A 17,378-nucleotide genomic window follows, 5' to 3' on the forward strand; every position below is an offset into this window, starting at 1 on the left:
TAGGGTCTCTGACAGTATGTTTGCTACAGAGTTGTTCCCATTTGCTCTAAGATTGCACTTCCTACAATGAACTGCTGTGTATTCTACCTCCCATTAGGTCCATAATCAAATTATCGAGTGAAAGGCTGGCTTGTTTTCATAAATGGTTTCTGAAGGTGCAGTGGTCTCACTATCTCCTGAACAATTCAAGTTTCACTTCCAGGCCTGTGCCTGCTATTACGCTTCATGTCTGTCTGTACCTTATCTAAAGCCGACCCATCCCCACTGTCTCCACGTAGTTTTCCCTAATCATCTGGCCTCTAAACTCCCAAAGCATTACTACTTACTTTGACACCTAATTTGGTACTTTTCAAATAGTATTTAACAATACACATGGACATTGGATTTCTGTAATAAAATTGTAGGCAACTTAAGAACGAGAATTATGTCTTGTTCTTTTTTGTATCCATTCACTCATTCTGTGCTGAGACTGGGTAGGCAACGGTGAACCAAGCAGGCACTGTCTCTGCCCTCATGGAACTGACACTAATAAGCAACACAGAACTAAAACGCATGATCACACACAAATATATACTTACACACTGTATTAAGTTTTTTACTTAAGCAACTGGAGGAGGTTAGTATCATTTTCTAAAATTAGGTCAACTAGAGGAGAATTGGGTTTGGTTCAGGATGAAAATGGAATTGTTTTGGACATGATCATTTTGGGATGCCTGTTATTAGCCAGGTGAAGATGACTATGGGTCTGGAGCTCATGGAAAAGGTCAGGGTAAGGACAGTGGATTTGGGAGTCAATGGCACATGTGGTATTCCAAGTTATGGGAGTGGATGTGATCACCGAACGCGGAAGCAGAGGAGAAGGGGAGAGAATTAACATACAACCTGGAGTATTAGACCAGGAAGAAGTCAAGTACAGAAGGTGGTTTTAAAACAAAAAGTAGTTTTCCATTATTCTAAGTGAAAGAAGCCAGTCCTAAAAGATTCCCTTTTTAGGAAATGTCCAAAACAGGAGAATTTACAGAACTAGAAAGATTATTGATTGCCAGGAGTGGAGAGAGAAAGGGATGAGAGTGACTGCTAATGGGTATGGAGTTTCTTTTGGGAGTGATAAAAATGTTCTGGAATTAGTGGTGATGGTTGCATAAATTTGTGAATATACTACTAATCCTTTAAAAAGGTGAATTTTATAATACACAAATTATTTCAGAATAAAGCTTGGTGTTTTTTCATTGTTTTAAAGAAAGCAAGATTACATACATTTCAAGAAAAGAGTGGTCAGCTCTGTCAAAACACTGACACTGTAAGATAAAAACTAGAAAAAGGTACATTAATGTTACAAACCGGAGGTCACTGGGGATCTTAGCTCAATATCAGTGGAAGATGGGGGAGAAGAAAACAAAGCAGGAGTGAGCTGAACAGTGAGGCAGTGGATTAAATACTTGCATCAAGTTTTGTTCCCCACTGAAACCCCTCTGGAGGACTTTTTTTTTAAAAGACGTACAACACAAGTCAGGTAGAACAGACAAAGTGACAAACAGCAATACAACTTTGGAAACTGGAAAGCAGATGGATGGCTTCCCATACTAAGCTGAATACTAAGCTAACAATAGAGAGCTGAGAACCAACAAAATTTACCCTGAACAATCCTCAAAAGCCTCAGGAATTGATGGCCAGGAGTCTCTGGGAGTAGGAATTAAGAGAAAGAGGCTAAAATAAGGATTAGATGAGCTTTTGGGCATCTGACCTCTCTCCTACTACCTGAGCAGATGTCAAAAACTTCATCTTCTGGGGAGGATATAAAACAGAGGGTCTCAAGAAATGAGGTACCTAGGAATAAATTTAACCAAGGAGGTAAAATAAGTCGAAGCATATACTGTGTTCATGGATTGAAAAAATTAACATCATTAAAATGTCCATACTACCCAAGGCAATCTATAGATTTAATGTAATTCCTAGTAAAATACCATTAGCATACCTCACAGATCTAGAACAAATATTCCAAAAGTGTACATGGAACCAAAAAAGACCTCGAATAGTCTCAACAATCTTGAGAAAGAAAAACAAAGAGGGATCACAATACCTGATATAAAACGACAGCCCTGGTCGTTTCCACAGGCTGGTGTGGTTCAGTGGATTGAATGCTGGCCTGCGAACCAAAGGGTTGGCAGTTTGATTCCCAGTCAGGGCACATGCCTGGGTTGCAGGCCAGGTCCCCAGTTGTTGGCATGCGAGAAGCAACCACACAATGATGTTTCTCTCCCTCTCTTTCTCCCTCCCTTCCCCTCTCTTTCAAAATAAATAAATAAAATCCTAAAAAAAAAGGAAACCATCAGCAAACAGAAGAGGGAACCCACTGTATGGGAGAAGATATTTGGTAATGATATATTGGACAGAGGTATATTTATTTTTTTAATATATATTTTATTCATTATATTACAGTTGTCCCATTTTTTTTCCCTCCCCTTTATTTCCCTCTGCCCTGCACTGCCCTGCCCCACCCCCCAGCACCCCCCACCTCCTTAGTTCACATCCATGGGTCATACATATAAGTTCTTTGGCTTCTCCATTTCCTATACTATTCTTAACCTCTCCCTATTTTGTACCTACTATTTATGCTGCTTACTCCCTGTACATCTTCCCCCTTTCTTCCTTCTCCCCTCCCCTCTGATCTCCATTTCTATGATTCTGTTCCTGTTCTAGCTGTTTGCTTAGTTTGTTTTTGTTTTTGTTTTTTTAGGTTCAGTTGTTGATAGTTGTATGTTGTCATTTTACTGTTCATAGTTTTGAACTTCTTATTCTTAGGTAAGTCCCTTGAACATTTCATATAATAAGGGCTTGGTGATGAGGAACTCCTTTAACTTGATCTTATCTGGGAGGCACTTTATTGCCCTACCATGCTAAATGAGAGCTTTGCTGGATAGAGTAATCTTGGATGTAGGTCCTTGCCTTTCATGACTTTCAATACTTCCTGCCAGCCCCTTCTTGCCTGCAAGGTTTCTTTTCAGAAATCAGCTGATAGCCTCATGGGAACTCCTTTGTAGGGAACTCTCTCTTTATCTCTTGCTTGCTTTTAAGATTCTCCCCTTATCTTTAATCTTCGGTAATGTAATTATGATGTGCCTTGGTGTGTACTTCCTTGGGTCCAAATTCTTTGGGACTGAGCTTCCTGGATCTCCTGGAAGTCTATTTCCTTGGCCAGATTGGGGAAGTTCTCCTTCATTATTTTTTCAAATAAGTTTTCAATTCCTTGGTCTTCCTCTTCTCCTTCTGGCACCCCTATGATCGGACATTGTAACGTTTAAACTTGTCCCAGAGGTTCCTAAGCCTCTCCTCATCTTTTTTTTTGAATTCTTGTTTCTTCATTTTGTTCCTTTTGAATGTTTATCTCTTCCTTCTGCTCCAAATGGTTGATTTGAGTCCCGTTTTCCTACCCTTTACTGTTGGTTCCCTGTATATTTTTCTTTATTTCATTTTGCATAGCCTTTGCTTTTTCCTCCATTTTGCTACATACTCAACCAATTCAGTGAGCATCCTGATTACCACTGTTTTGAACTGTGCATCTCATAGGTTGGCAATCTGTTCATCACTTTAGTTCTATTTTTGGAGCTTTGATGTGTTCTTTCATTTGGACCATATTTCCTTATATATTTCCTGTTACATTGGAAGGGGCAGAGCCTTAGGTATTTGCCAGGGTGGGACAACCCAGGTCACTGCATCATGACACTGTATGTGGGGGAGGGGTCCACGAAAGAGCAATGCCACTTGCTTGGCAGGCTTTCAGTCACTTCCCCTGCTACCCATAAGCAAGTTGGGCCCTTCTGGTGCTAATTCCCAGGTAGGTGGGTTTGTGTACATTCTAGGACCCTGTGGATCTCTCCAATGAACTCTCCTGTGAAGCTGGGAGTTTCTCCTGCTGCCACAACTCCCACAGATTTTTACAGCCAGAGGTTTTGAGGCTTTCTTTTCCCAGCTCTGGAACCCTGGGTTGTGTGGTCTGTCTCGCTCCCCAGCTGTTCCTCCAGTTTATCTGCACACAAATGTGGGACTGCCTGGTTTGCCAGCCACCACCTTGCCGCGCATCCTCTCTACTCTGGCTGCCCATCTCTGCCCCTCCTACCAGTCTGGATGAATGTTTCTTCTTTATCTCCTTGGTTGTTGGGCTTCCATACAGGTTGATTTTCTGGCAGTTCTGGTTATTTTTTGTTTTTAAATTTGTTGTTGTCCTTCTTTTGGTTGTTCAAGGAGGAAAACAAAACATAGGGTCTCTGGCTGTGTGGTTCAGGGGATACCAAAACATCATTAAAGACAATGGTACCATACCAAAAACAGGGGGATTATATGAAAAAATGTATACTGAATGTTGAGACCACTTCCTCTGCACTGACATCCCCATCCCTCTTTCACTCAGCCCCTAAAATGCTGGCAAGCCAGCCCTTACATCCTTCATATAGAAGACTGGAAGAGTCTTCTTTATGGAAACTGAGGGATTCAAGAGGAAACACCTAAACATACTGAGATCAGGATTTCTCAACCAAAAGCCTAGCAAAATCTACAGAGAAGTTCAGGGTAGACCGCCATGACCCCCATATTGAGTGATTCTGAGCCACACAAGCAAACAACCAAGGACTGCAAACTCAAAAGAAATTCTCTAACACTAAGGATAGTAATCAGAACAGACAGGAAAGGATTGTGATGAAAAATGGGTATGCGAGAAGAAAAAAATTATTTAACTGTCAGTAATAGGTCAGAGAGACAAAGATTTGGCTATTTAAAAAGATCACAACCAACTTCTGGTCAAGATGGTGGCTGGAGACTTGTCACTTCACACAACCACATCAAAATGAAAACTTAAATAAAGAACAACCATCACTCAGGAACAATAGAAATCGAGCTGAATGGAAGTCTGACAACCACAAAATCCATCCATACTGGTGGGAGGGGTGCAGACGCAGAACATGCTAGTCCCACACTCACGTGGATAAAAATTCAGGAGAGGTATCTTAGACGTGAGGAGTCCCAGCCCCACAGAGGCCCCCCAGCTCATGATTCCAGTGCCAGGAAGATAAACTCCCACAACTTCTGGCTGCAAAAACCAGCAGGGATTGAGTCAGTGAAAGAAGCTACTGGAGCCCCATGCAGTTCCTCTTAAAGAACCCACACACAGACTCACCTACTCCGACTCACTCCCTCTGAGTTCCAATACTAGGGTAGCTGCTTGAAAGGCACCAGTGGTATACAGGCAGAAACTGAAGTGTCTGGCATTAAGGCAAGCACAGTCCATTGTCCCTTTTCTAAACCCTTTCCCCACAGAGCCAGCAAGCTGGTGCTATATCTAAGACTCCATCAACCTGACTAACACTGTTTGACTCTCTTTAGAGATTCCCAGAGGCTCTGCCCCACCCAATTTATTGGCCCACCCAAGCTGCTTTTCCATATAAATGGCTGGTCTTGGCCCCTAAATCTTATCAAACAAGCAACAGCTGGCCTCAGTGAGTCCCAGGCAGCCAGATTAGAGTCACAGGTTAGCTTCACCTGGGAATCTCCAAGCCCAGCACAAGTAACAGCCATCTCAGACTGCTTTACAGCTCAGGCACGGTGGCACCAGGCAAAACACAGGCTGGGGCAGACCTTGGCCTGCACCACCTGGAAAACCCCAGGGCCAGTGCACCAAGTGGACACCTACAGACCACATTGGAGCATTACCACACTGCACCTGCAGAGCTGATCCTCCACGGATGGCAGAGGTTGGTGGTCAGTGATCACAGCTAGTCCTTGCAGCTGGCTTGCCTTGGTAAATCCCTCCCATTGATCTGCCAACAGCAACCAAGGCTCAACTGCAAGAGGAGGGGGCACACAGCTCACATGAAGGGTGCACCTCGAGTACCCAGGTTGGGCGATAGGGGAGGCTGTGCCACTGAATCCTACAGGACACCTACTACATTAGGCCACACTACCAAGACATGGAGTCAAAGCAACTCTACCTAATACACAGAAACAAACACAGGGAGGCTTCCAAAATGAGGAGACAAAGAAACAGGACCCAAATGAAAGGACAGAGCAAAACTCCAGAAAAAGAGCTAAATAAAATGGAGATAAGCAATCTACCAGATGCAGAGTTCAAAGCACTGGTTATAAGAATGCTCAAGGGACTTAGTGAGGACCTCAACAGCATTAAAAAAACTCAGAAAGGAAGGATACACTAATTGAAATAAAGAACAATTTATAAGGAAACAACAGTAGAGTGGATGAAATGGAGAATCAAATCAATGATTTGGGACATAAGAAAGCAAAAAAACAACTAATCAGAACAAGAAGAAGAAAAAAGAATCCAAAAAAAATAAGGTTAGTATAAAGCCTCTGGGACAACTTCAAGAGGTCCAACATTTGCATCGTAGAGGTGCCAGAAGGAGAAGAGAAAGAGCAAGAAATTGGAAATCTACCTGAAAAAGTAGTGAAAGAAAACATCCCTGATTTGGTGAAGGAAATAGGCATGCAAGTCCAGAAAGCACGTAGTCCAATTATGATGACTGCAAAGAGGCCCATTACAAGACACATCATTATTAAAAGGCCAAAGGTTAAAGATAAAGACGTTTAAAAGCAGCAGAGATTACTAGATGGCTGCCATATTGGAGGTGGGGGGCTGGGGAGAATGGGTGAAGAGGTAAGGGATTAAGAAATCCAGATAGGTAGTTACAGAATATCCATGGGAACCTAGTGTACAATATAGGAAATGAAGTATCCAAAAAACTTATATGCATGACCCATGGGCATGAACAATGATAGGGAGTTTGCCCAGCATTGCCCTACTCCTGAGGAAGTAGGGGTTGCTGAGTAGAGGGGGCAAAAGGAGGAAAATCAGGACAACTGTAACAGCAAAATCAATAAAATATAATTTTACAAAATCACAATGCCATAAAAAATGCAAATTCAGAGGAGTAATAGCTCCTTCAAATTAAAAATTAACAAAAATTGAAAAGCTCAATAAAAGAATTTTTTTAATGAACATATTTTCAAATGCATCAGATTAAAACAATAAATGACAAAAGTTAAAATGACATGTGGTTATACACTGGATTGTAATGTAATTGAGATAGACTTTTTTCTGTGAGATCTAATATTCCAAGACTACAATTAGAATTATAAATGAAAGTATATCAGAACTTTGCAGACTCTTGGAGGTTTTTATATAATCCCTAGAACATCCACTTTAATGAAAAAATGTGTATACAAAATAAAAAATAAAAATAAAGATTAAGTTGAGGAAATCACCGAGGAAGCAGAGCAAAAAGGCAAAGAGATGGAAGCTAGAAAAAAAAGGTTAAGAAAATTGGACAACCTGTCCAATTAATTGAATTTTAGAAGCTGTAGAAAGTAGAAGGAAGAAAACCATCAACTATATAAAACAATACTTCCCAGAACTAAAGGGCATGAGTTTCCACATTAAAGGATTAAAAATGGTAACATCCTCCAGAATTCTCAGTCGTAACAATGGAAGCCAAAAGACAATGGAGCAATGTCTTAACCATTCTGAAGAAACATTATTTCCAAGTAGGAATAATATCCCCAGCCTAATTATTAATCAAAGGGAAGGACAGAATAAAAGATTTTCAGACACATGAAATCTTAAAATATTTACCTCCATACTCCTCCTTAGGAGGCTACTAAAGGATATGCTCCATTAAAAAGTGGAATTAAATCAAATATGCATAAAACATGGGCCACAGGAAACAGAGGAGATGGATGACAGCTGTGCACCACACGGAGGGCCACACACCTGCCTGGAGCCAGGCAGAGACTCCACGGACAGAATGCCTGAGGCAAATGAAGATTATGAGAGATTTATACAACAGACAGTGGAATGAAATCCTTACAAATAATATTGATACAAACTGATCAACCATAATGAAATTCAGGGATAAGAAAAAGAACAGAAAAGAAAAAGCAGTCACAGTTTATTCTGTGGCACAGCTCAGAATAGCAAGCTTGGTAAAAAACAAAGCAAACACTAAATATTGATCTAACCAAAAGTATAACTTCATTTGGGAGAATGGGGAAATGAGAAAGGGGGACAAGACGAGATGAAAGGGAAGAAAACAAAATCCCTGCTTTTCTTTTTTTACTTCCCTAATAGGAAGTCAAAAGATAATGTCTAAAACGGAAAAATCAAGATGTATCAATTCATGCTTATTTATAAATATGAAGATAAACACCAACAGAATAAACTAAAAGTTAAAGACTGTTGTCTTAGGAAAGAAATGGAGAAGAGAGTGCTGGGATTGCAATTTTCTCAACAAACCTTGTAGAACAAGTTAACTCTTTAAACTATGTGAAAGAGTGTTTTTGGAAGAAAAAAAAAAGTTGACTGGGTTAGAAGGGGTAAAGTAGTGACAGCCAGAGTAGGCAACTCTGAAAGAACTCAACTGTGAAAGCGGGTAGAGAGATGACGAGTACACAGAGAAGGACGTGGATATGGTGTAGGCTTTTTAATGTAGGAGAAAACTGAGCATGGTCAGGTGCCAATGGTAAAGGTCCACCTGAATGAGGGAGACTGGAAATGGGAAAGCTAGAAAGGAGACGCACGAAGTCTCCTTCTAACATATACTGGGACTTGCCTATCATAGGCTGAGGAATGCATCTAACTGGAGTGGGGAAGACAGGCTGCAGCAATAGGAGGGTCTGTAGACTTGGTTATAGAAGGAGAGGGAAAGCCTCTTTCTTCCTTAATGCATAGTTATCAGTTGAGAGTGAGAGGGCTATGGAAGGAGAAAATGAGGAGAAAAGTGAAAATACGATATACTCCTATACTGAAGAGTAGGAGGAGGAAGTTACTAAGGAAACTGTTGGTACTGTGCATTTGAAGAGTGCCTAGTTGAAGTTGTAAACTTCTGTGCCCAACATGATATCCTATGAAATGCTCAACAGTTGAATCTTCTAAAAAACAAAACTACACATAGAGGAAAAGGATGAAAGGAAATAAAATATTAACAATGATTATGTCTGAATGCTAGAACTATAGGTTTTGTTCTATTCTCTATTCAATTTTGAAAAAAAGCATATATATTATAATGGAAATATTAATCTTTATTTTTCAAAGAGAATCCTAACTTTTGTTTCATGGAACTAAGTAACACATATTGATACTATGTTCAAAAGATGCTGTTTATAGCAAAACACTGAAATAACCTAAATGTTCATTCTTCAGTGGAGATATGGTAAGAATAATTGGAGCATGTATAGTTGAATTCTATGCAGCCACTAAGGAAAGAGGAAGCACTTTATATACTCATATGGAAGTATCTCCAAATTATATGGTTAATAGATAAAAACAAAATAGCAGTGTATACAGTATCTATCATTTCTATAAAAAGGGTCGATATTAACCATAAATTTTCGTATAGAAGGATCGATATAAAGAATGAGGTAGATGTATGTATAATGATATGGAGATATCTTCAAAATATATTACTAACTAAAAAAAAAGATACACAGTGGTGTGTGTAGTATGCTCCCATTTTGTAAAAAAAAAAAATATATATATATATATAAAGTACAAGGGACTACGTACAAAATATGCATAATACAGAAACCGGCAAGGCAAGGGCAGTGCCCCTAGGAGGAGGTTCTTCAATTATGGTATACAGAATACTCTCGTACAACCAGAACCACCACTGATGCAGACGGGTGTGAGAGCGCACAGAGTTGCCTACCTCTTCAAGCATCACAATGGAGTCTCGGAGCACTCCTTTTAAACGATGGGCCTGATCTTTATGCTTTTGACTGTTTTCTGCTCTTGACACCATATCAGAGGCTAAACTGAAAGAAAAATACCATATTAAAAATCAGGAAAGGAACTCCTAATCTTTTATTTCCAGAAATTACCAGTGCTCCATAAATTTACAAACAGAACGAAAAATTAAGAAATAAAAAAGTATGACTACAGAATAGTTAACAGACCAAAATCTCTAAAACAGGAATTAAGTTTTCTTCAACTAAGTAATTATTGAAATAATAACAGATTGGAGGGGGCAAAAAGACTTACTTTAAAGATTTCTCTTCTTGGAGGTGGAGACGGTAAAAGGACTGAGCAGCATATTCTATCTTTGACAGCTTCAGAAACAGTGTCACATTCAACAAAACTAGCAACAGCAAACTAGGCAGAGCAAATCGTACCTGGTTAATCCACTCATACCCAGACCTGAAGCACTGCTAATGCAGAATATACATGTAAAACCTTAAAAAATGTATATTATCCAGACCAGTTTTCAATTGTTAATATTTAAATCAGTTATTCTTATTATATACAATAATTATGTTTAAGTACCAAACAGACATTGAGAGAAAAGTGAGAAGGCAAGTAGAGGACAATAAAGTCCTCAAAGCAGGTTGGGATCATCCCTGACATCTCTTCTCTCTGCTAGGAATCCCAGCCAGTGTTGATGTGAGACTCCCAGTTTATAAATCGACCAGGTAAGCTTTCAGTATCTGTTTTTGGGTGCTTTTGGCTTAAGCAGTTCTAAATCCATAATGCTGTACTTCAAAGAGAAAATGAAGGTCAATATGGACTAATCTTAGGTAGATCATGATGTATCTGCTATTCCCAGTGGAAGCCAAAAGAAATTTTTAAAAATGACCATTCAGCAAAAATTTCTTCTAGTTCAACTTGGACAAAGAAAGTATCAAATCCCAAATATACACTAATAGTGTCACATAGAAAATGTTACATGCTAAATGAACTTGATTGGTTCTCACAGAAGCCTTTCCAGTGAGTAGATATATTTCTTATTACACATATATGCAAATATATAGATGGCATCATATCTCTTTTTTTTTCTGTTAAAATAGTGGTTTGCCCTTCAAAATATACAGTATTTCCTTAATCTATCCAGAAGAGGATATTTTTTAAGATGAAAACTAGTATAGTAGCAAGAAAATCAAAGCTATGAACTTATTATGGCACTGAAATCATTCATAGATGAACATTTCAACATGTAAGTATAAACTTTCTGTAAAGCAAAAGACCACTGATGATATTTACTATTCAAAATTGTCATAGCAAACCAACTTAACCAGAATATTAAAACTTTTTTGTAGAACTCAAAGGCACAACAATTGTTTTCTATGTTCTGAAATCTGTAATTAGAAAAAAACAGCCCATACAAGAACTTCATTCCAAAAAATCCCAGAATATATCACCCAGTCTGAACCAATTCAATGGGATCTAACAGACTTTCCCAACATTCACATAGAGCCATGTAGATAATAGTAGTCTAAACATAACTGGCTAAATGTATTACTAGAGAATATGAGATTCAGACTAACTGCTCAGTATCTCTCTTCATGTGATCCTCAGATCACTCTTCAGCAGAATAACCTGCACAGTGTGTTTTGAAATACCGATTCCCGATCCCTATTCAAGACCTACTGACTCAGTCTCTGGAACTGGGGCTGAGAAATCTGCATTTTTAGCAAGTGATTCTTATGCGCAGGAAAGGGTAAGGCTACTGTTCTAATCAAAAAGAGTAAAATAGCATTACTGGGATTTCATCAGCCTGCATATATAAATATTCCCTTTAAATTTATGGAATATCCCATAAAAACCCATGATAGAAGAAATAAGTTAAAAAATAAAAACGTTTATTGAATGTGTACTTGGTATCCCCTCAAATTTAATAATTTTTCTGAAAATCATACATCAAAACTATCAGACTGAAGAACATATTGTAAAATTACTGTTTTAGTAAGTCCAAACTGGTCAAATAGTGGTTAAGTTCTACACAATAACATACAAATGTATTCAAATCCTTTTGTAAACTGTTAAAAAGTAAAAACACAAGCCAAATAAGCATTCAAAACGGATACTTACAAAATACTCATCACCACAATAAGGGCAGTATTATAACTTTCTGTTTCTTTTTTCTTTCCTACAGATCACACATACAAAGAAAGGCTGCATTAGAATCAGGACTGTGATTACAACTGGTAAAATTTTAATTTCATTTGAAATAACTCGAAATTTAAAAAATTATTTGTAAGGAAAAAAGTGATTTAGGGTGAATTCCCTGCACCTTTTTTTTTTTTGTTTGTTTGTTTCTGATATCCTGAGTAATATGAATCAAATTTACAAAAAGAAAACTTACACTAGTCCTCAAATTTGGCCTATATTAACAATCAATTTTACTCTAAAATTAAATATGCAATTCAATACATCATTTCTTCAAACAGTATTTGAGCTAGGTTTATGTATAGTATTTCCCTTCTTAAAAAAGTTTTGTAAGTCATTGTCACCTATTTTCTATTGCCCATACTTTTAAGTCCCAAAATTAGAGCCATTAAGCTTAAATATATTCATGTTAAGAAATAAGCCTTAGAAGAGAGTTTTTTAATGTAGAAGAGTGTGAAGGTATCACAGCTTTACAGTTCTAAAAGGGAGTGAATAACAGTTAGTGGAGGCAGGATGCCTTCAAAATTGAGAGTGAGGATAATAAAAGTCAAATTCCATTTTTGCAATTTTGCTACGCTGGCCCTGACAGTACATAAGGATTAAAAACATACAATCATTTTAGTACATTCAGGGATAGAAATGAAATGTCTAAAAATTCTGTGCACAAAGTTAATGAGCAAAGTGTCCAGCAGCCAGGAACAATGATGGGGACTGGCGGCCTGGGGACGTGGTCTAATGAGGCAGCTACTATTAAGCTCCAACTGACTGTTGCTATGAAAGTATTTGGGTCCAGGGCTGTCAGATCTGAGCTTTTATACAAAAATGTCCCATTTTTTAAATAGCATGTGGCCCAGTAAAATACTTCTATTGACCACATGCCTGCCATTTTACAACTGCGAAAGAGACATATTCTACTTAATATAAGTAAACGAAAATCTTTCATCTCTGTTTACCAGATAACAGCTACCTGTAATATCCCCTTTGGCATCTAAACCCCCATCTCCAGAAGAACGCTGAGAAGAAAGTTTAGGAACTGTTTCTGCTGTTCGGTTGAACGTTCGCCTTCTCCTTCGTAGGCCACTAAGTTTTCCAGGCTCTTCAACAGACTGATTTAACATAGATTCTTCTGTTAACAAATCTGATTCTAAAAAGGAAAAAAAAATCTTTAGGCAGTGGAGAAACCTCAACTATAAGATACAGGGGATTTGGTGGTGGTTTTGTGTTCCATTTGTTTTTTTAAGCTTTGGAAATTTTCTTTAACAGTTACTTAGGTTTCATGGCCTAGACTCAAACTGTACTCTTAATGAAAAGTTTTGGAGACTACAGTGATCCCATAATAAGCCTTCATTGTTCTAGGAAGAATGAACTGTATTAATAAATGATGGGATCATCAGAGCAAATTTGCCATGTGCTATTATTAAATATTAATGTAACAACTTAAGTTTAGAAACAAGAGGCTTATATTGGATCATTAGAAAGATTTCCAAGATAGATTATGGCATTCGATGGTCAATTTCAAAGGAAGGAGTAGCATATAATAGGTCTAATTTACAATAGGGTTTGCAAAAAAGGAATCCCTAATAAAGAAAATTTGCAAACAACCTAAAAAACTTCATTTTTGTCAATTGTTTCACTCTTTCTTTTTACCAGATTTTTTTAAGTTCATTATCCAGTGACCAAACTAATTTTTGAGTTTCATTTTCTTTGCTCCTGATTAGGAGTTTAATGATGAAATAACCAAAGAGGGAAAAGCAAGGAAAGAAAATAAATAATCAACAAACTAGAGGATGATAGAGAAATTACAAGACTTGACTGACCACCAGCTTTTCTTTAACTAAAATTAATTTTGTTCATGTAGGTATATTTTCTCTTGTATATATTTTAAGGGATATCCAGACATAAGTACTGTATTACTTTCCCCCGTCTAGTAGCCACCTCCACAAAATTCATACTTGGACACAATACCATTACTTAGTGGGCCTGCTTAAAACCAAGAATGCTATGTTGGTAAGGACAGTGTGGGCCCAAGGACTCTCCAGAGATTAGCAAGCACAGGTGCATATGTGTGATCCAGTTGTGTAGGCCCTCACTGTAGTCAGCTTCCATGGCTCCTCCCTGCAGTCAGCAAGTGTGACACCTCCTGTGATCTTGGACGAATCGTTGAACCTCATTCTCTGTTTCAATATTTCTTGTTCAGTAAAATGGAAAAAATTAATAACAGTACCTACCTCACAGGGTTATAATATAACCCTGTGTTATATAGTATTCTAAAGCACATAGAACAATGTCTGGCTTATAGTAAGAATTATATAAGTGTTTGTTAGACCAATGAAAATTAAAAGTTTGAAATTCTAAGTGGGATAGTTACAACTACTTCAATGAGAACCATTCCAACATCACCTACCAGTTTCTGCTATGGATCCAAATGAATAATTAGTCCATTTTGTTAATAAATGCTATCCTTACAAAAATAGATAAATCAAGAAATTTACAAACCAAGCTGTTTGAAATAGTCTTCCAATGAACTCCAGGAATTCTTCTCAATTAAAGATTTGACAATGGCCCATGGCTGTTTTCGATATTTCAAATCTGTGGAAATTCTAATAGAATAATATTTATTTAAAGGACAGAATTTAATTATATTAACATTGCCATTAAATATAAGATTGTATTCAGTGGAGAGCCAAAAGGATTCAAAGTCATTTAGATTATAAAAGAAAATTTGTTCACTGATAATGACTTCTTTCAAAAATTACTGTGTATTAATAATTTCATCAAATTTTCCTTCTAAATATCCGGCATTTTCTTTCTTTCCTTTCTCTAGCCCTGATTTTTTTTTTTCCTTAAGTAGCAAGAAAGGCTCAAAAGAAATTATAAATTTTCTACCTGCCTTGTAAAAAAGTCTCCAGTGGTCATAAATTAGCTGAAAATAACTACATTAGCTAAGACTAGGCCAAGCATATGATGGCCCATCACTAACTTTAAAGCACCAACATTCCTTACTTCCCATTGCAACAAAGTCATTTACTGCTCACAATGTGCTTCTCAAGAACTCCCAGCCCCCTTGCCATCAAAGAGAAATTGGTGCCTGGTTCTGGCCACTGGACTGTGAGCACAATTCTACAGCTCTCTCTTCCTGTAGCAACTGAAACAACACATATTCTGGACCGTGGAGCTCCAGGATGTCAACGCCTTCATTGGCTTAGGCCTTGAGGGGGGCACCCCATCCCTCTGCTGACCAACAATGGACGTGTAATTTGAACAAAAAATAAAGCTTTGTTGTGTAAAGCTATCGCTAAGATTTTAGAATTACTACTATGTTATCAGATCATAATCTAGCCTATCCTCACTAAAACACTCCTTTACAGAGCTTACCTCAGCCGGCATTTCTGTTTAGAGGATGGAATGATGTAGTATCTGTTCAGGGTATAGAAGTAGTCATGGTAGGGGACATCGTGCGTCAGCACTTCTGAGTCTACCAAATAAAATTGTGCTTCCCGACTTTCTTTATACAGTGTCTGCCAAAATAAGATAAAATTTTTTTGCACGTACATGTTTAATATATCAAATTCCTTGCCAATTCAGAACATATACATTAGAATTCTTTCTCATATATTACAAAAGACAAGAGAAGCCTATGTACAAAGCCAAAAAAGCCTCCACATTGGCTGTACTATCTATGAATGAAAAGAAGGGACCTGCAGAAATGGTATTTGCTGCCTCTCTGTCATTTCACAGTATAATTATCATTCTCCGAGGCATGAGAAGGAGAAAGGAATCATATAGCCTCTTGTGTGTATTATTGGTTTACAAAGAATTTTAAATGTTCCTGTTAGGAAACAATTCAAAAATCACTTGAACAAATTAAGGACTCCACCCCAAAATTCATCAAGGTTTAATAAAACCACCCTTCACCAAATAAGTGAAGGAAGCAGGCAAACAAACAAAACACTACTTTTCTGGAGATCAAGATGGCGGAGGAGTGAATGGAAGTCACACTGATCTCTAGCTCACAGCACCAGAGCCCAAAGAGTACACAGAAAACAACCAGCAGCGAAAAGCGGCAGGGTTGCTCTCTGCCAGAGACAGGCGGCTGGAGACGCAAAGAGCCTTCTAAAGGACCAACACAGGATTTCTGTTTGCAGCCACTTACCGCGGTCTCCAGCAAAGATGGGGGCAGAGTGGGCTAGAGACACCTGAGGAGAGACTAGGGAAGGAGGCTTTGGGGAGAGAACTGAGAGTAGCCCGCAGGATCTCGGTGCTGACTCATCCCCCATGCAGCAGCAGCCGTCCTGCTCAGGCAGAGACCATGCCCCCTCACTGGCACCAGCATCAAAGGACACAACAGCCCTGCCCCCAGGAGGGATTCCACCCCGCCCTGTGCTGCCTGAGCTGCCTGCTGAGTACAGGGTGACAGCCACAGATGGTAGATCCCTGGCTAAAGCGGGAGCAGAGAGGTCTGGAGACACTTGAAGACAGACTGGGGATGGAGGCTTTGAGGAGAGAACGGAGAGAGTAGCCGGCAGGATCCCAGTGTGGACTCTCCCCCGCATACGCAGCAGCATGAGAGGACCCAATAACCCTGCCCCCAGGAGGGAATCTGCCCCACCCTGAGCTGTCTAAGGCAGCCTGCTGAGTGCAGAGTGAATAGATTAACAGCTGAAGGAGACAGCCACAAACAGTAGCTTACTGGAAGTCTTGAACAGACTGGCTAAGGTCAGACGGGGTCAACATCTAACATCAGAGGCAGATCCAGACAGTAAAAACAGCAGTCTCCAACCACAGAAGTTCACACCACGAAGTCAAGAAATCAAGACAGATCAACTTAAGAAGCAGAAGCAAAAGAGAAGAGTCTCACAAATAATGGGGAGACAAAGAAATATGCCCCACTCGAAGGGAAAGGAGCAATCCCCAGAAAGAGAACTAAATGAAATAGAGGCAAGTAAACTATCAGATATTGAGTTCCAAGCAACGGTTCTAAGGAAGCTCAATGAGCTCAGTGAGCTCAGAGAGAATTACCAAAAACTACAGGGAAAGTACAAGGAACTTACTGCAAACTATATCAGCATGAAAAAGGACATAGAAACGATCAATAAGGGACAAGAGGAAATGAAGAATACAATTTCTGAATTGAAGAACACAGTGGAAGGAATCAAAAGCAGGCTAGATGAAGCTGAGGACCGAATCAGCGAGCTGGAGGACAAGGTAGAAAACAGCTCCCAGAGAGAACAAGAAAATGAAAAAGGACTCAAAAAGAATGAAGAGGCATTTAGGGAAATGCAGGACAACCTGAGATGTAATAATATCCATATAATAGGGATACCAGAAGGAGAAGAGGATGAGGAAGGCATAGAGGACCTGTTTGAAAAAGTCATGATGGAAAACTTCCCTCATTGGAGGAGAGAAAAAGTGACACAAGTCCAGGAAGCACAGAGTG

General features: G+C 38.9%; 1 protein-coding gene across 3 annotated transcripts in view; it reads right to left on the minus strand.

The window, feature by feature from the left end:
* The window catches only part of GRAMD1C (GRAM domain containing 1C), a 42,418-nt gene that overhangs the window by 1,733 nt on the left and 23,307 nt on the right, over nucleotides 1–17,378 (minus strand). For 2 of the 3 annotated variants that reach the window (XM_054577287.1, XM_054577286.1), the window contains exons 7-12: nucleotides 15,317–15,459; nucleotides 14,438–14,541; nucleotides 12,909–13,085; nucleotides 11,864–11,921; nucleotides 10,040–10,150; nucleotides 9,708–9,813 (exon numbers count right to left, since the gene is read on the minus strand). In XM_054577287.1, coding sequence (XP_054433262.1) covers nucleotides 9,708–9,813; nucleotides 10,040–10,150; nucleotides 11,864–11,921; nucleotides 12,909–13,085; nucleotides 14,438–14,541; nucleotides 15,317–15,459 — 699 coding nt within the window. The remainder of the gene's footprint in view (nucleotides 1–9,707; nucleotides 9,814–10,039; nucleotides 10,151–11,863; nucleotides 11,922–12,908; nucleotides 13,086–14,437; nucleotides 14,542–15,316; nucleotides 15,460–17,378) is intronic. The other variant, XM_054577288.1, reaches the window with a different exon arrangement.

This window comes from Pteronotus mesoamericanus, unplaced genomic scaffold (assembly GCF_021234165.1).
Source record: "Pteronotus mesoamericanus isolate MK-2021 breed Mesoamerican mustached bat unplaced genomic scaffold, CSHL_Meso_final contig_42, whole genome shotgun sequence".
Taxonomy (NCBI): domain Eukaryota; kingdom Metazoa; phylum Chordata; class Mammalia; order Chiroptera; family Mormoopidae; genus Pteronotus; species Pteronotus mesoamericanus.